Source organism: Poecilia formosa, unplaced genomic scaffold (genome assembly GCF_000485575.1).
Source record: "Poecilia formosa unplaced genomic scaffold, Poecilia_formosa-5.1.2 Scaffold42, whole genome shotgun sequence".
In the NCBI taxonomy this organism is placed as follows: domain Eukaryota; kingdom Metazoa; phylum Chordata; class Actinopteri; order Cyprinodontiformes; family Poeciliidae; genus Poecilia; species Poecilia formosa.
In genome coordinates, this window is record NW_006799981.1 from 2,565,406 (window position 1) to 2,585,694 (window position 20,289).

The window sequence follows — 20,289 nt, forward strand, 5'->3', positions numbered from 1 at the left end:
TTGCTGCTGAAATGTGTCAATACTTAACTATTGCGTCATTGTAGAGATATAATTCAAGACAACCAGAAGCCACTCATTAGTAAGGACAACGAGTCTGATAATAAGCCTATTATCAGAAGTAAACAGGGTTAAAAAAAAAAACAACAACAAAAAACTGGCAGCTGGTTCTATGATGCAAGTCACTGTAACTGGACACCTTGGTCAATAATGTAACCATTTCAGTTGAGTAGACTGAGACGGTGACAGGTCCATCCATCACGCTTCGTTTTCTTTATCGCCAACATCGAGTGTAGTCGGAAAAATTTCCCTCATCTGTCAAACCATGGCGCTGCAAAGACCACAAACGAGAGGACAGCTGGAACGAAATCTTTCAAGCAACACACGGACACGAGCTCAACCTCCCAGAGGAAGGTCATACGGCGTTGCCATAGCAATGGGGAACACCAGCAGTATGTTAAGAAGGTAGCCTGGAGGGGAGTTGGGAGGGCGTCTGAACTGGATCTATGGCTAAGGAATTTTAGTGGCCTGGTGTGGATGTAGGTTGAATATTAATATATTCCTTCTGAATGAAGCCAGAGTAGCTTTGCCTCTATTCATTATAGCACTCTGATGTTCTAGACCCATTAACATCTGTTAATGCTCAGTACGCACCGCGACACATCCGGCTCTCAGGACAACGGGGGTATTTTTAGACATGTACTCATTAGTGCTGAGAGATCATTTGTAATGAAGGACGGGTGGAGAGAAAGGAGGCCAGGATCTCAGTGAAAGATGGTATCCATGCTCAAATGTCTGCGGAGCGGGTGGATTTAAACTGGGAGTGAAAAGAGCGAAGGTGAGATGTGAGGGGCAGGCTGCCGGAGGAGTCTGAGAAGGGCAGAGCTATAAAGTGGTCAGAGCAAGGTCAGGGAAATTATGCAGCACATTACGCAGTATGCTTCGAGCTCTCATCCTAAAATATAGGCAACACATGTAACCTCTCACTGATTGCATATGCTAATAGCTGGACTGAATCTATTGTTCCCACTGGGATCAGCATCCAGGCAGCCATCATTCATAAAAGCTCATCAGTTCTATTAGCAGAGCGGTCGTAATTCAGGATCATGCATGTTATCGATTAATGGACTCTCTGAGAACTGTTCCATCACTCCTCTCCAAAATGATATAAGATCCTGGAGTCAACATGGAACATTTCTCCTGTATAGGTTGCAGAGTTTGTTTTTTTTCTTCCTTTTCAATAATGGCATTCTGATTTAATTTGTCGCAGAACAGAGAGCGTCGTCTCTTTCTCCAGGTGGAGGTTTGTATTGGATAAGAATATAGTGCTGTTGTCTTGCACAGAGGACACAAATACAGACCGCATGGCTGACCAGCTTTTCCACTTCCCTCCTCTTGGAGCTCAAACTGTGGCTTTCATACCCTGATGCAACAGTGCCCCCCAATGGACATGCTGAAGGTTACCAAAGTAACAAATACTGTACCTCTGGGAAGCGTGGTTGCATCTATCCGGGCCAAAACGTAGTTAATAAATAAATAATTTATAGATGTGTCATATTTAAAACAAAACAAAACAAAAAAAGCAAACAGCAAATTTTGCATAAACACATCAATTATTATTGAAGCATATTAGTCACTGAATAAAAAATAAATAAATCATACTCATTGCTGTATTCATAATTTAAAATATTATTATTTGAGCATTAATTAGTTATTTCCCATTTTATTTGCTACAGTCCTCTATTATGCAATCAAAACTCTTTGGTTATTTAAATAGAGCTGGACATTTGAATTGTTTGCATGCAAAGTAATTCCACTTAAAAAAAAAAAGAAGAAGAAGCAAAAATTGACCCAAGACTGGAGTCCCGCTCTCTGACTTTGACACAACAGGCAAGCAAATAAATATAAAAAATAAAAATCTTAAAATTTAAACAGAGATTTTTAAAGAAATAGTGAAAATTCATATATGCTTTGTTTATTTGACTGCATAAAAATGTCTACACAAATAAAATAAAATTAATCAATTATACATTAAATATGTAATATACAATTTACCCAACATGGGCTGCATGTGTGGGGTCTCTCTGTGTACTCCAGCTTTTACCCACGGTCCAAAATCATGACTGTGGGTTAATTGTTCTCCCTATGAGCGTGTGTGGATGTTTGTTTGTCCGGTGTGTCTCTACGTTGTCCAAAATGTACCCCGTCTCTCGCCCCATGAGATAAGCACACATAGCTGATGGATGAACCCAAAATTGGCACGGATCTCATGTCAAATCTGACAAAACAGAACTAAAGTCTTAATCTTCTCAGTTACGAACTTCTTTGTGCTCATGACAAAGCCCATTTAAATTTGTGTTCATTATGCGTGAAAACATGTGAAAACTGTAAAGGGTAACAATGCTTTTGTAAGGTATTATATCTCATGACTGTATGAGATGCACATCAGCTCTAATTGACGCCACTCTCCATCATAAACCCCACAGACGGATGCATCAGCCAGTTTAAGTTTGCAGAACAAGCTCTAATGCAAGTTTTCTTCCCCAGACGCTGAGCTGTTCTATTACAGTCCAAACTCTTAAATACGCTGAGTGACAGCGTTAGAAAGTTGTCCAAGGAAGTTGCTGCTTTCACAATTTCATCCCCTCAGTTGTACATCTTTCACTCAGCACTTCAAGGGTCCTGAGGTTTTATCAGGCACAGGGCTGTCAGAAAGCATCCTGCATGCTGATCGAAGCCGTTACAAGAACGGCCAGATGTCAGGAAATAAAAATTGGCTGCAACATCCTGCAGCAATAAAACAAGGTGCACTTCACATTGTCTCATAAGTCATGCTTGTAATGGATGAATTCAGAATTTACTCGGGGGGAGGGAGGAATCAGCGTTTTACAACAAAATATAAATAGTAAATGCAGACAACAGGATGGCAAGTGTGATTCAGACCATAAGGTGTTGATTTCTGGGAAAAGCAGCTCCAGAGGGTGGAAGGAGGAGGACAGATGGCAACGCGGTGAACTGGTTCCCCTACGAGGATTCACGCGCAACAAGAAATCCAGTTATGAAATGGCTCTCTGGGTATAATGCCACTAATTTGGGTCTGATGAAGAACACAGGAGCTGATCACCAGCAGCGGGGACAAGCAGCCATCTCTAACAGGATTTCTGAGAAGCCAGATGTGCTGCAAAATAAATGTAATTCAGCGTTCTTCACCCCCATGGGGGGTTTTAAAAGGACATCTTATCATATTACGGCAAGTACTGAGAGTCCTATGCTGTATAAAAGAGTTATTGTTTTGTGTCAGTGCACTGGTGGCATCAATACAAGCTTTTAAAACACTTGAACAGTGTGCTTTGAACAGAATCAGAAAGTCAGATAATAATCTTGAGGAAATAAATTTGACATTGTCATTGATATATTTTTAAGCTTAGGATACGTTTGCTTTTGAAGGTAATTCCTAAGACTCCAAAAGCAAGCAACCATCACCAACAAATACGAAGCTTATTCAGAGTTTCCTGCAGAAAACTTGCTTAGCCTGGTGCTTGGGGTGCTAAAGTAGTCATTCAGCTGGCCACCATGTTTTTGACATAAAAAATGTTTAAAGTTGATAGGACATTTCAAAATATCACTTGACAGTTATGCGTTATTGGAAGACTGGAAGATTAATGCCTAAACACCAACTATAAAGTCTTTAAAAAGGCAATAATAAATAAAAAACTAAAATAAATAAACAATGTTAAGCCTGGTGCAGGCAGAAGTAAAGCCTGGTGACCTGCCAGGCTTATTATACACTGAGGGAAACTCTGCTTATTTGAGATTTGAACTCAGCCACTCTTTCTGCAAGGCAACAGGACTACAGAATAGAATAGAATAGAATAGAATAGAATAGAATAGAATAGAATTATCCTTTATTGTCCCACAATGGGGACATTTCTGTGCAACAACAACAAAGTGACAGGCAATAACCGCAAATAGACTCACACATAGATGGACTATGCTATGTATATATAAAAGCAGAATAAATAATAAAATACTGTGCAGTAACAGCAAAATGTCAACATAAATACCACATAGTTATAAAAAACATATTCCAGTCCAGAAAAATGTGGTCATTAAAAAAGATATTCAAAACGTGCATGTCTATTTGAGCCTTAAAAGACAAGCTCTTTACAACAAGTGACAATGAAAAACACTGCAATAGTAAAGTTGTATTGATGTAAATACTTATTAAGTTTTTTTGGGAGCAGTGATGGCTATAGTCTAACAGCTGCGTGGCGGAAGGACCTGCGATAATGCTCCTTAGTGCATTTAGGATGCAGCAGTCTGTCTGAAGGAGATCTGCAGTTCAAATGCTCCACCATGCAGTTTCACCTTTCAAAATATAAAATATTTACATAGAAATATTTAGAAACTTTACATTTGTCATCTCTTGATCATCATTATCACTCCAGTGATAAAAAATACACAGTGATACTTTACGTTTTCACTGTTGCTGTGTAGTAATCTGCTATAAAGACAGAATACGTAAAGTTCAGTGCTCTGCCTATTTAAACTGTGACATACTGAATTTTCCCTCACAAAGGCTTCATCCATTTTGACTGGTATTGATTTCTGGAGGCACCAGACAGAGCAGGCTCTTTTCAATAAGGATCAATACAAGTGTCTACAAGTATCATCAAATCCCCGGCCCTTGTGAATCTTTCAGTACTGAATTTTTTTGCCATGCTCTAAGTATGTCACAAATGATCATGTAAGTGGCATAAATTTCTCTTCTAAATTTGTCCTCTGAAAATCAGAGGAATCAACAAATTCAACCTTCTGTTGCTAATCCTTCAACTTCCCATCGAGTGCATCTGCTCCGAACATGCAACCATGACAATAATGTGTCAGACATAATGTGCTCTGCTGAATGTTTGATGTTTCCCCCTCCAGGCAACAACAACATAATCTAAAGAGATGGAAATGAAAAAGTAAAGTGTATTTTAAAACCATCTTTGAAACCTGAAGGGACCTTTCCCCCTAAATGCGAACAAACCCACTCAGGCAGAAAAGAGGTTTAACAGCTCTCAAACAGCAGACAGGCGGGCTGATTGCAGAGAGGGAGGCAGAGTGTGTCTGCTTTTAGAGGCTCTGTTGGCTCGAGTGAAGCCAAACTGGACGCAAATCATCTGGAGCCCCATCCAGAGGGGTGGGCATGTGGGTGGATGGGAAGGCAGAGCAGATAAAACGAATCCTAAAAAGCTCCTGGCAGCCGAATAAAAACAGCCCCAAAGGCTGTCTGTCATGGCGCGGTGTTCAAGCGCTGGCCCCCTCTTTCTGTTTTCTGACTTTGTTCGTGTCCTGGTTTCGCACGGCTTTCATCTCCCTGCTCGCCTGCTTCCATACGAGCCCGTGTAATCACGGCCGACACAAAGAGAAAGAGGAAGACCTGAATCTGCAAACGTTACACACGTAATCATTTCCTCTGGATTCGCTCTATCTTCCTGCTTATCTGCCTGTTTAATGAGCTTGTTTTTTTTCCTGTCCTTTTTGGCTCTGTTGCTACAACCACTGCCATCATGCGACTTGAATTTACTGCTATCATTCACGCTACGCCATTAAGTCACCTCTCTTTTATCCTTGCTCCTCTGTATACCCTAATTGTTGGCTTTATGACATCCCTCTGCAGTCTTTAACAGCATTTGGAGCGGGATCCATCTCCACAAAGTCAGTCTGCAGCAGCAGACTGAAGGAGTCGACGCCTTCTCTTAAAATCAATCAAGAAGCACATAAAACTTCATAGACCTCTGGAGAAGTGCATGATGGCTCCTATTTAACTTTTATATTAATGGAAGCATAGAGGAGGATGTGTAGATGCCTCTGTTATTGATTTGTAGCTGTGTTTGCATGAAATGGTGCTTCGGATAATAGCTTGTACCAGTATTTGTCAGGTTACACCCACAAATTCTGTGTTTTATTTGAATTCATTATGAGCCTGAAAGTTCTGGTGGAGGAAAAGTGAGGTATGGATCAAAAAATGTTTGTATGGCACGCATTTGTATTCAGGCCCCTTTACTCTAATGCTCCAAAAAAAGTCACCTAATTATTAAACTATCTGAGGTGTTTATTAAATGCCACGCAGGAGACTCAACACACAGAATAATGTTCTCTGGTCATAGAAACCAAAATTGCTCTTTTTGAGCAACATACACAGGATTAATTGGGGGAGAAATTAATCCTGTCCCTCTAAAGCACACAAATGAAACAGAGTGGTGGCAGCATCATACCCGTGGGGATGCTTTACTTCAAGGAAGATGTTGATGGTGAGACGGATAGAGTGAATTACATGGCAGCTCCTCAGACTAGCAGCAGCAAACACCTGGTGGAGCTGCGCGCCTGCTGAGGTTTCCATACAAACTACTTCCCAGTCAAACGCTTCTAAGATGACGCAATGAATTCAGAGTGTTGGAAAGAGCAGGAGCTTCTTAAAGAGACAGAGGCCCAATTTCAAGGCGTTAAATTGCTAAATCAAATTTCTTTTAAGTCTTGTTTTGCACAATAATTTCACAACAATTTAAGGTAACGTAGTTGCTTTACTGTGCTATAAAATGACAGTGTGTGGCTGGAAAATGCATGATATTGCCCCTTTAGGGGAGCTGAAACCCAGTGCATGCCACAATGTTCTTTTGTTTTTTTCATTGTTTTATATTTGTTAATCTAGCATATAAAATTCCAGTTAAGTACATTAAAGTTTATGGTCATAATGTGAAGATATTTGATAAATTAATTTTTTTTTTGCATGGCACTGTAATAAATCAAGGTATAAACCTGTTACAAAAAGTTTACATAAAGCAATTTTCGCCTTCTCTCTGCATTCACCTTCTAAATTCGGCTCTAACGCTGTGATTGCATCATCTCTCACCTGTCTTTCCTGTGTTCCTGAAATCAGCACAACAGCTGGCCTGTCAGAAAGTGTCATCTTTTGCAAAAGAAAACAGAGGAGAAAGTGGTTGCAGATGATCTTCAGTCGCACCCCCGTTGCTCTGCAATGAACTGCTCAACTCCAGATGGGGCTGACTCCTTCGCCTATTAAAGATTTATAGGCGAGTCTGCCATCGCGTCCCTGACCTTCAGTGCTGTAAGCAGGGGCCCGTGCTTTTAAAACGCCGGTAAGTGGGGACTCAAGAGGGCAGGAAGTTGACAAATGACTTTGCTGGATTCGCCAGTCGACAGTTGGCAGGCTGACAGAAGCGAGAATGCAATATCATTTGCAGTAATTTTAACTGACCTCACAATGTGACACGAGGCAGCGCGGCTCTGACAGCTGCTGCAGATGTTTTGCAGAGCAGAAAACTGTCAGAAAAGCACAGAAAACAATTATTTCTTTTACACACACCATTTTTAGGTAGCAAATAGTTCAGCCTCTCTTATATTCCACTGGATTTGACTCTATTATTCACTTTTGATATTTCTTTGCCTTTTCCAATCAGAATAAAGAGACAGCCTATTGTATTGTCATGTATAAATTTTAATCAGTGGTTAATCAAGTACTAAAACCCGTTTTGCACTTTGATGTACTAAATTCAAGTGTTTTAAAGTAGGATAACACTCACAGACATGCACACGTTCATACACGGTGCCTTCCCCAGGGTTACACAACATGCAGCAGAAACAGGCTGGAATCAAACCAACAATTGTTTTATCAAGATATTTAATTGGGTGGAAGGTTAAGAGAAGGAGTCTTATGCTTGTTTGAGAAGCTCAACATTATTTGTGGCATTTTTAACCTGTGTTTTCATGCCAAATCTGACCAAAATAAAACATAAAACGACTCAAACGGCAGCTGTAACAGCGTGTGTATCGCCTGTAAAAAAAACAGCAACAAAAAAAACAACATCTTAGCAAAAACAGTACTGTGATGTGTAAGATCAGTTCTGACAGGCAAGGCCTCCAGAGAGAGCAAGCTGCTGTATGCGAGAGGTGAAAATGGATAAAAAGTCTCTGCAGAACATTTGACTGATGTGCAGCGATTTACAGCACATTTGATATGGACCATTAGGGATGTCTCATGTGAGATGAGCTTTATGTAACCACAGCGTAAAAGGCGGGGGGAGGATTTACTGTAGGTGTTGTAAAAGAGGATCCAATCTCTTCTACTGACTACAGCTCAGTCAGGAGGACAAAGAGCTCTGTGCCGCTTTTATGGCTTCAAGCTTCGCCTTCTCCTTGTTACCTGTTGATGCTGAAGTCCAGCTCCACACACTGTGAATTCGTTATACTTCCTACAAACTGCAGGGGTTTAAACACCAAGTTTTTGACACACATTTCTGAGTTTGTTTTTATTTTATTTATTTCAAACAGACAATATAAAGTGAAAACATAAAAAATAAGGTAAACAGTCATCCCGACTGACCTGCAATTTTACACAAATTGTTCGAAAAGGAGCAGGTAGAAGATAAAAGATTTGATTTCTTGCCTCTCTCATACACATCAACATAAAATCATTTACGTCTCCCACACTGTAGTCCCACATTAAATGATGTTTAAACCTCCCATTCATTCACTGACTTGGTTTTTAGCCCTGATTTAAAGGAACTCAGTGTTTCAGCATTTTTTTTGCACTTTTCTAGAAGTTTATTCCAGATTTTTAAAAATGCCAAAATGTTTATAAAGTCCGTCCACAACTCCTTGCTTTCTTGCCAAACTGCTCAGTCTTTTTCTCGTCTAACACTTTTCTCTCACAGGCATCTGGATTGTCCAGCTGACATTTCTCTTGATCCTGAAGGCGGAGGTTTTTTTTGTTTGTTTGTGTTGGTCAGCACCATGACCATCACCACAATGACCCTGGTGTTTCAGAGGTTTTCAGCTACAGACAGAAAACCTTTGTGGGTTTTCCTGAACATTCAAACACATTTTCTTTAATCTGAGGTTGGCAGATTGGAGTTTCCTCCAGGTCTTGGAAATGCGTAAACCCAGCTCAATGACGTCTTCTACTGCTGTTTAAGCCGATAACAGTGATTTAAAAATAGAATGTTACAGCTGCTGTAAATCTACAGAGCTTCACTGAGCTTCGTGGACCTTCCCATTTTTCTGAGTGCTGGTCTGTCCAGTCAGTGCCGTCAAACAGAAACTGTTTCTATGCTGCTAAAGAGAAACTACCATCTGTGTTTTATCAGTTTATTGACCTTCGCCTCTTCAGTTCAGCAGAGAGAAACTCCAAACTTAGCAGGAAGTGGCAGTGCAGTGAACTTGAACTAAATTCGGAACAGATACAATAGTTTAATGAGAACTACTAATAGCACACAGTTAAGTTCAACAAGTTTAAACATAAATCCAATTGAAACTAGTTAAATAGAAAGTTAATTGTGTATACTATGATTTCAACGTTTCTTTAGGTGCAACCAGAGAACGAGGACACTATGCAACACATGCATCAGATGAGATGAGAATAAAACCCTGAAACCCACTCAGGCCCTTTAAACAGCACTTGTTCTGTTTGCTAAGTGTTGTGGACAGTGGCAGGATGTGGCTGCAGAGAGGTGGAAAGTCCAGGGTGAAAGCCAACAGGAGCCTGGGGGCGAGACGCGTCATGTGCTCATGCTCCAGTAAGCTCCAGTTCACCAGAGGTTAAGTGGGTTTTAGCATAACAGAAATATATGAACAAGCAGTGAAGGAGGGCAGCGCTATGTGACAGCCTCTCATGAATCCTGAATTCTCATTTTGATTTTGAAGCCTGCTCCCGGGCGAGGTTGGTTCCCTAAGACACACGGCGCAAAAGCAAACTCTGGTTGCCGCTTCCGAGACGAGGCTGTGCACCGAGTAATCACTCGCCGAGACCCCGGGGGACCGCAGGCAGACTCTCTGACTTGTGAGTCCATTTTACCCCTGGAAACATGGTTCATGCCACTGACCAGGAGCTCTGCTTCAGCGCCCACACTGCTCTCAGAGGAAGTGACCTCAATACATCCAATAACCCTGCTCAAGGAGCGCGGCTGCTGCAGAGGACCGGAGACTCACCGGCTTTCTTATCTTAGAGGAGAGGATGCTGCTCAGATGGAGCAAAATGTCAGGAGGACAAATGTTTGCAAGTTTACACACCCAGAAATACAATTTATGGCCACAAACATTTATCCAGTAATAAAGCTTAAAGTGTTAAATTCATCATTTGACACATGATGTCTCTGTTTCTTTTATTTGGATCCACATTAGTTGACGTTCCCTGCATGTACTTTTCCTGAGGTTCACACATTCAGCATAAACAGCTAAAAATACAAAACATACACACACAATAAATTAAAAAATAGAACTACAAAAACAGACAAATACAAACATAAAACAGAGGTCATAGGCCAGAAGAAATTAATAATACTACAATGAAACGTGTAATATGTATAATATTGTGTTATATTGATTGTGTGTGTTTTTCCATATTGTCACCTTCCTAAAATAATTTGCCAGAAGTTATTTGTTTTTTCCTAAATCATTTTTTGGCAATAAAAATGGCACAAACCCCCAACCCCCAAAAAAACAACAACAAAAAAAACAAAAACAAAAAAAACAACAACAAAAAAAAACAACTTAGGCCATTATTTTAGGAAGGTGAAGATATGGAAAAACAGCAAATATAACATTACATAAGATTAAGATCATTCAGGATAGTTGTTTTTCTTGTAAACACCTTCTTGAAGCTGTTCAAAATTCACTCTCCTGATGTATCTCCAATATATTTTTCGGTTGCTTCAGATAGAGTTTAAATACACAATAGCCTCTAGATTTATGGGTGAGCCAGAAGATCTGACCAAGATTTGGCAAGAAAACTATAAAAATAGGTCTCATTTATATAAACTGCACATATTTTTGGTTCCTCTGTGTTATTGTGGCTGTTAAGGTAGCACTCTGAGCTGCAGGAGCTGATCTGCACTGATTACCTGCGCCTCACCCGGTGTTTGCGTGATTGTGTGAGATCTGCTCTTTGGCCACTGTGACTGTTGTTTTCCACCGAGATGCTAATCATGCAGCATGTGCCGGAGGCATGATTAAATGTCACACACACCCCCCACCCCTTTTCTGCTCTCCCTCACTGTGAACAAACCTGGATCACACTCAGCCGGAGGAGGCCTGGAGTCTGCACACACAGCTCAGCAGAACAACAGCTCCACCTACAGGTTGAGCCATGAAAGATGCTTAGTGTGTACACCGCCGCATCATTCCTGCTCCATCTTCCATGGATAGTGTAAATTCTGGAGGTCATGTGAAAAAATGTAGGCAATTCAAGGCACTCCTAATACAATTGCATTACCAGAGCTTTAAAAAGCGTTCTCAGATTTCGTCCGAATATAACCAAAGTAATCAGTGTATTTTTATTCAGATTACATGCAAAAGACCAACAAAAATTTGTGCAGCATTTACAAACAAAAAATACAGAAAAAATGTGTTGATTCCTTTAGGGGCTGTAAGTCTCCAACAGCTCTTTACAGACCGACATTCTTAAATGTTTGACTTTGAAAATTGTACCAAGACCAGATTAGATGGCAATCATCTGTGAACATCATTTTTCTGATATGGCCAAAGATTATTGAATGGATTTAAGTCTGGGCTTTGACTGGGCCGTTTTAACACATGAATGTGCTTTGATCTTAACCTATTGTAACTGAGGTTGAATGTTTAGGGCCGTTAAACCTCCAGCTCAATCTGAAGCCTTTTGTAACCTCTCAGGTTTTCTTCTAAAATTCACTTCTCCCTAAATACTCACAGCATTTTTGCCGTGAGATAAGCAGAAATGTTAAATTTTGGCCAGGACTCAGTTTCTCTATGCTCCACAAATCTTGGACAAACCAAAACTGCAAAACAACCAGAAAGCAGATACATTGCTATTCATAAATTAAAATTTTATTTTTTAATGTTTCTATTTTATTAATGGCAAGGAAAATCTATGAAGTTTTGGTGACCATAAATTATGTACCTTCAAAAGTGCAGTAACTGAGCATGAACAGCAAAAATACATGTTTTTTAAATAAACTTTAAGTCAAATATATAAAATAGAAAGAGACCTTTTCCAATATCAACATATACAACATCAGCAACATAACTAGGAAACAGTTTTTTTTAACAGTATAAATGTCCAACAGTACATAACGAGGAAACAGCTATTTTGGTTTTTGCCCAACCAAACTCTCACTCTAGACATTCACACACTGTGTTGATCCAGGTGTTGGTTTGTCCTCTCCAGTTGTTCCTTCACTTCCCTTGCTTCAGGTCGATCATCTGGGTTCTCAGACAGCAAAGATTTGATAATTCGGGNAGAAGAGGAGAGAATGGATATTTCACCAGCCTGATAAAATCTGTTCCCCTTACATAAAATGGAAACAAATTAATTTACCTGCAAGTCTTTTACTGTGTTAATTCCCCTCATCATCAACAATAAATCCTGCAAGTTTGAAAACATTTGCTCTATTTTTGCCAAAGTTAGGATGGGGGAACAAAATATTTTAAGCGCCTGATAAAATCTGTTCCCCCCCCCTTAAAATGGACACAAATTAATTTACCCACAAAGTCTTTTACTGTGTTCATTCCCCTTATGGTCAACAATAAATCCTGCAAGTTTGAAAACATTTTCTCTTTTTTTTGACAAAGTTAGGATGGGGGAACAAAATATTTTAGCTTTCCGCCACCTGAAATAATATGTTCCCCCTACATGAAATGGACATGTACAGTGAATTATTTTCTTTGTTACCTAAAATGTGAATCATTAAATGAAGCTGTTTATTTCAGTTTGCAGAAAAACTCCTAGCAAAAGAGGTTGTGGATTTTCCTATTTCCACTGCGGCGTCTACAGCATGAGGTTGGACATTGCTGTGAGACTTACTCTGAACAGTGGTGATTATAACATTAATATTCTTATTTTGAGTGTTAATGAAAATTTTTATCATGACTATAATTTGTATGTTTTGATAAAAAACTATATGTACTTAGCCAAAACTTAATACATCAACATGTGAAAACAGTTATTTAACAAAATTGTTTGTCTATAACTTAATAATTTCATTTCCTGTAGTTATTAAAAGTAGATGCGGTTGAGGGTCAAGAAAACCCCCAACATCCTGCATATGAACACTTAATAAGTACAATAACTGAAACTTCAATAAAGGTTAATTTCAGATGTTTTTTGGATCTGTGTCACATGAGACCTGCTCCAACTTCAAAACTCACACCTAGACTCTTCAAATCTACACTAAATTTTTCTCAACTAATAGCAGAATATTTTAATCCATGTTTGGGATTTGTGAAACCTTTAAGTGATTTGTCAGACTTCAATAAAGATGAGATTACCATTCACACTTGTTCCATGCAGTCTTTTTCAAATTCAATTCTAATTCTTCTTGAAGAGGAGAATAATCTAGTCCAGATTTGAAGTGTCACATTTTTAATTTTTTCTAATAATGTTCAAAATATTTTGTTCCCCCATCCTAACTTTGGCAAAAATAGAGCAAATGTTATGAAAATCACAAGATTTATTGTTGATGATGAGTGGAATCAGCACATTAAAAGACTTTGTGGGTAAATTAATTTGTTTCCATTTTAAGGGGGGGAACAGATTTTATCAGGCGCTTAAAATATTTTGTTCCCCCATCCTAACTTTGTCAAAAAAAGAGCAAATGTTTTCAAACTTGCAGGATTTATTGTTGATGATGAGGGGAATTAACACAGTAAAAGACTTGCAGGTAAATTAATTTGTTTCCATTTTATGTAAGGGGAACAGATTTTATCAGGCTGGTGAAATATCCATTCTCTCCTCTTCTCCCCCATAACTTTGGGAAATAAAAAGTAACTGTTTCCAAATTCTCAAAACTTATTATGTGNGACACAGACTTAGAAATATAATGATGTACCTTGAAGGGAAAAGCCTGAGAAAACTCTTTGGGAAGCTCATTGCTTCTTGTGTTGTCCCAAACCTAACAGTAACAAAGTTATGACATAATAAGAGTGAATTAGATCAGTTTGTTAAGAAAATAATTCTACATCCCATTTTACAGAAACTGTGAAAGCAAAAACACACAGATTTATTTAATTTTAAAATCAGTCTTTTTATGAAAGTCTAACCTTTGCTCTTTCGTGCCCAGTTGAGATTTTCCAAAGGAGTTCAAAAAAGATCAGACCCAGAGAAAACATGTCCACTTTTCGATCATAGATTTTACTTGCCTGTTGGAACAAAAAAGTTAATATTCCAATTATTCCTTGCCCTAATCTTTAGCTTGAATATTAGAATTTGTTTTGTTTTGTTTTTGCATAGCAGGTAATGTAATGAACATTTACGACCAGTTATGAACAAAGGAGTTGCAGGTGTTCTAGGTCGTACTAGAACACCTTCTCTTTTTCGTCTGGACAAAAAAAAAGTGCCCGTTTTAAATCATTACAACTCAGAATTAACATATCAGCCCAATTTGGTATTCCCTCCACTGGTTGCCCATTTCCTTTAGAATTGATTTTAAGATCTTGTTTTCGGTTTTTAAATGTCTAAATGGTCTCACATCTCCTTATTTTTTTACTTTCCGATACAATAAAACCAATACTCATGTTAGCTTTAGCACACCCTCTTACTTACTTGTTCAGGAGCCATGTAGGTTTTGGTTCCTCGTTCTTCTGTTCTTTCAATCAAGATTTCAGTTCTGTCAATAGTGACGAGACCAAAATCCCCAATCTTCACCTTCCCATTTTCATTAAGCATTATGTTTGAAGGCTGAGAAGTGAAAAACAAATTAAGTGATTGAACTGTTCATCAAACTTCTTGGATCGAACTAATCCTTTATGAAAACTAAAATTACCAGTGATGGCATAGACTCACCTGCCAACATGGAAAAATAATATGTAATAAGATCATTTATATTGCTATAGTCACCCTGTGATTTGTCCTACAATGTATTTATTTTTCATTTAACTTAACCAATTTTGCTTATTTTTTCTTCAAAGTCACTGAATTTTTGCTAATTCCCATTGTAATGATCAGAAGCAACCTCTCGCTAACTGCACTGGCTACCATTCAATGGGAGCATGTTCCTCCTGTCTGTACGTTGGCAATAAAATGGTTAAAAAACATTTAATATATGAACTGATTTTCCATAATTTAGCTCATTTATGTAATGTACAGTGTTTTTTTTGTGACCAACTGTGTGTGTGTCATGTGTTGCGTATGCTGAGGGGCGATCAGAAACAGCAGAGAACAGATTCGAGGGGAGGCAGGCAGTTTGCTTGCCTCATGGCAGGGGGCGCTCTCACATTGGTCTTATGACTCCACGTATGCAGAGTATGAGTATGACCCTCTTGAGATTCATAATCTTAGACCTATTACGCTTCCTTGAAGAAGTTAGGACAGATCTATGGGCTATAGAAAACTTGTTCATTACATTTTTTGCACAAAGTAATTATTAGATAATGAAATTTCAGTCTGGTCAGTTCTGCCTATTTTGAGTTCCTTTCATAATGAGCTGTTTTAGGGCCACTTGTCAGTTTAAATCCAAATAAGTTGCTGCTAATCTTGCACCTCAACTCAACATTTACATGTAAAAATGGCTGCAAACAGATGCACAATTATAGAACTGTACATCTTTGAAAAGCAGAAGTAGAGCCAACTGCACAAGCAGCAGGTGGTTTCTGAACAGCAAGTCAACAACAAAATACTTGTCTTTTCCAGTAGCCATTGTACAGCACATACAGCGGTAAAACCAGCTGACCAAATGTGCTGGAGCTCATCTTTGCATGCTGGGTGATGGGTGAAGCTCCACTGAGGTTGCTAGGTAACTGGCTGGGGTTTGCTGGGGTTGCTAGTTGAGGGACTTTGCTTGATGATTGTTGACTTAACATTCTGAAGGTACTTGAAATGAATGGCTCATTTTCAAAACACCAAAAAAAACATTAAGTTATTGCCAAGAAACATCTGGAAGTTTTTTTAAGTACTTGGGCTGATTTTAGAAGTAGTAGAGATTCAAAGGGAAGTACAAAAATGAGCAAAATGTGAATTTTGCACGAAAGGCCACCTTTAAATGTTTGTGTAAAATAAGAAAAAGATTTTGAAGTTTGCAGTTTGCTTCAAGCCATGTGCACATTTTTCATGAAAAAATTAAAGAAGTTTCCCAGTGCAACTTTCAAGAGAGAAATTTTGGTATTAGAGAAAAATGAATGTAGAATACAAGCAAGGGAGGATCCAAGGAAGGAAGTAGAAGGAAGGAAGACATTAGGAAGATAGGATCCAACCGACCAACCAAACCAGCAGTGTAAAATCCCAAGTCTCACCTTTAGGTCTCTGTGAATGAAGTTGTTGGAGTGAATATATTCAACTCCACCGACTGTCTGCAATGCAATAGGAAGACTGTCTGCTCCTCTCTGGTTGTGTGGTAGATCCTCCTTATTCTTTTCATTAATCCATTCTCTGAGGGTTCCAAAGCTACATAATTCCATCTTAATGAAGAGGTACTTTTCACATGTGACACTTGCAAGTTAAAAAAAAAAGGGAAATGTGATTTCTCTTAGTCTATAAGGTGAATTCACCTATGTGAAACTAGAGGAGAGAACTCTTACTCTTTTAGTTTCTTTAGGATTTTCTCTTGTTGCACTTTTGAATCCTCCGTCCAACAGTTGTAGTATCTGACAATGTTTTCGTGTTGGAGTTTTGATAACGCCGTCACCTCTCGCAAAGCTTTTCTAAATAAAAATAATACAAATACAACCACCCTCAGTGAAACAGTTTAACTGTTTTTCCTGAAATCTTTTAGCAACGTTTCTGTTTTTGTGCCCAGAGCAGCACCACATACTCACTCTGTTCCAGGAACAATCTTCACTGCATAATCCAGGTCCAACAGTTTTTTCTTCACCATAAAAACGCAACCGAAACCTCCTCCACCAAGATATTTAAGGATCTCAAACTCTGATGCGAAGCTTTAGACATTAAACAGATTGCTTAGACACAAAAAAATGCATTGGCCTTTAATACTTATTACAGTTTATGCTTTTAATGCAATAAAATGTTTTTCAATACCTTGACTGCACTGGTGGGTTTCTTGGGTTTGTGATTTCCTGGTTTTCCACATCATTCTGGTAAAAAAAACAACACCAATGTGTGTATTTTAAATATAGAAATGGATTAATACATCATCAGTATTTGCGCTATATACAGAGAAATAGTTCACTACAACTTCAGCCTTTAGTCGCAATGTCTGCTCATTGCATTAAAACTGCAACCATAGCAATAAGATCTTTTTCCTGGTAAGATTTTATTCCCTACAATAAATAAAATTCATATTACTAGTTTTCCAAATGGTAAACGCAGAAAATGCATCAGCAGAAGACTTGTAATTTCTGCGGCTCCAAATTAATGTAAGTGTGAGAAGCAACAATTATGATGTTGTTTTAAGGTGAATGGGGCTGATGGCCTAATAATGATCTACAACAGTACATAGAAGCTTCAAGGCAGATTTACAGGGTACAGTTAAAATTATATTAACTGCAGTATATACCTTTGTAGTGTGTTCATTTTATATAAACACTAATTTGTTTGTGCAGTAAGTTTCTATCATCCTAAAACTGTTTCAGCCATGGAGACTTTATGCTAGTTTCTGTAAAATGCTTAAAGATCTGCAATGTTTTCAACTCTTACATTTACAGATAACATACGAGTGTCTACATAAGCATCAAACAATGCATTCATAGTTTAACACAAAAGCAAAACCTGGTCCGAAGAAGCCGCAGGATCAGACGAGCCTGTCATCTCGCTCTGTGACGTCTCAGCAGAATCTCTTTAACAAAATATTAATAGAAATTATTGTTCTATAGTTAAGACTCTGTGTTCTACAAGCTGCTTTAATAGAAGTAGGTAAGAAGTGTGACCGTGCAGATTATTAACTAATCATTAACCTGCAGCAGACAGCGGTCACAACAATCTGAGTTTTAATCTCAGATGTTCCTAAAAGTAATTCAGGCTAAAGCAGCAGCAGCAGCTACTGGAGTACAAATGTTTGTCATGTAAAGCAAATGAAAAACAAAACTATATTTTTCATTTCTAAACTAAATATTTTTTGTATTGAAACATATATTGGTACATGGAAGCTGCCAAGGCTCAGATTTCTTGATGTCATCCAAAAACAACAACCATGGACTTAAGTCTCAATGAATCAGCAGTGGGATATTCTAGAAGTGACATTGGATGCAGTTCATGTACCAGATGCTCTTAAGTGCACAAAACAGTGAAAATCTAAACAACCTACAGACATGACAGGGTGTCACCATGCCGAACAAAACAAGCTTTTATCCAATAGTGAAACTTTGCATTCATGTTTTACATGATGCAAACAAATATTTGTTCTTGAATCAGCAAAGCTCAGAGTAGTTACTGGCTTTTTTCTAAATGTGTGGCCTTTACTTGACAGTTTTAGAGTACAGGAAAGGAAGCAGAGGGAGAAGACTGCCAGCCCAGGCTGAGAATCACACCTACAGTAAGTGTGCCCCTCTCTACATGGGGTGCCTGTGCTCCCCAATGGACCACAGAGTGACCTGGTAGTTATCAGGATTGGCAGTTTGCTACTGAAGTAAGATAATGACTGCTCATTCGTACTCCACATATCCCCACTAAAACAAAGCGCTTTATCTTTTTAAGATGACTTACTGTGACGTGGGTGATGGCTCATTTCCTCCAGATCCAGTTTTTCTGGACATCTAAAATTCACAAAAGTAGATTTTTTTTCTTATTACCTTAATCTTCACTATTTAGTTTTTCTTGGTAGGAAAGTCTTTTCCCAGTAACTTGCAACCTTAACATTGTTTCACTTTCATTTGATTATATTTCAATCACAACCTTCAATTTTTTTCTCTGTAATTTTACGTGATTGACCAACACAAAGTAGAGCATTATTATGATTCACAGCTCAGGTAGACCAACTTGTCGAGCCAAGTTTTACTCCTTCAAAATACAGTTTTTTCATACCTAATTTTGAAATTCAAGGTTTTTACTCTGCCATTTTTTCAGATATTTATACCTAGACACACTTAGTAATTCAGTCTCTAAAAGATGGCCTGGCTTTGCTTTACCATGTAAATTAATGGCTCTTAAGATATCATACAGATAGTGGGGTGCTGCTTTAACTATCACACCTTTAAACTATGATAAACAAACCTGGTTGTTGGGGGGGTTTGGGAAATCAGCAAATAATATTGAGTCACTTGAAGTCTTCTGCATATCATGTGATGATGACTCATTTGAGTCCCTGAGAAAGAAAACAAATAAGTACATCCATGTCAGTACAGACATAGTATTCAGCTCTACAACATGTAGCCGTTTTTTGCCTTACAGTGAATCTGACTGAGATACTGCTGCTGCTCCATCTTCAGACTCCTGAAACGCAAAGGAAGAGTGAAATATGTTCTAGTTTGCTGTAAGTTTGAATGTGATTCAGGAGAAACCATAACATTGTTCACCTGGCTGTCGGAGTCTGACTGTTGTATTCGAAACGGGCTGACAAGGGCAATTAATGGGTTATTGGGCCAAGGCAGGAATGTGGGATGACCTCGGTCAAGGGAAGGCGCATCCTGACGCCAGGTGGACACAGACTCCGTCGGCCGGTGATCTTCCGACCCTCCCGGTACACCCGCAAGGCGGATGTTGCGTGGTCTGGAGCGATCCTCCAAGTCTTCATATTTCTTGGACAACGTGCCAACTGATGCATTTAACGAGTTAACTGATGCCTCCAGCATAGCCAGCCTCCCGTCCGGATCGTTAGCAGCCCGCTCCAAATCGTGAATAGCAGACCCAATCGAGGCAATTTGAGTCTCTAGCGGTGTCACGGCTGCTGAAATCTCCTTCTTAACCACATTTGAAATAATGTTCTCCAACATGTTGATCATATCAGTGCTTGGGTCGTTCAGCTGCATCTTGGTTAGCAGAACACTATTAACATCTGGTTCAGCAGGAGCCTCGTGGTCAGATTCGCTGCGAGTCGCCTCTCTGGAGAAGTTTTTCGCCATGTTTAATTCCGGTGTTATGCCCAGAAACGCATGCCTGCCCAAAATTGCATCCCCTCTCGCGGGAGCGCGCATCGCTCTAAAGTCTCGCTTATTGACGAGAAACAGGTGTTATGCCCAGAAACGCATGCCTGCCCAAAATTGCATCCCCTCTCGCGGCAGCGCGCATCGCTCTAAAGTCTCGCTTATTGACGAGAAACCGGACTGAAATATGACCGAAGAGGAAATTTTAAAGATATTTGTAACATTATCACGTAATTCCTAAAATGGTTGATTTTATTTCGCAAATTACTTGAAATAAATACGGTTTTT

The 20,289-nt window shown here is 39.0% G+C and overlaps 2 protein-coding genes across 2 annotated transcripts in view; both read right to left on the bottom strand.

Moving 5' to 3' along the window:
* Positions 1–11,310: 11,310 nt before the first annotated feature.
* Positions 11,311–20,289, bottom strand: part of eif2ak2 (eukaryotic translation initiation factor 2-alpha kinase 2) — a 39,283-nt gene continuing 30,304 nt past the window's right edge. Inside the window, exon 38 of the mRNA XM_016671117.1 lies at positions 11,311–12,274. Within this exon, the coding sequence (XP_016526603.1) occupies positions 12,161–12,274 (114 nt within the window). The 3' untranslated portion in view covers positions 11,311–12,160. The remainder of the gene's footprint in view (positions 12,275–20,289) is intronic.
* LOC107836175 (uncharacterized) lies at positions 18,070–20,203 on the bottom strand. The gene is made up of 4 exons (XM_016671184.1): positions 19,435–20,203; positions 19,308–19,351; positions 19,133–19,223; positions 18,070–18,675 (listed from the first exon to the last, which is right to left on the bottom strand). Exons 1-4 carry the CDS (start codon positions 20,050–20,052, stop codon positions 18,622–18,624), a joined length of 807 nt encoding a protein of 268 aa, XP_016526670.1. The 5' UTR covers positions 20,053–20,203; the 3' UTR covers positions 18,070–18,621.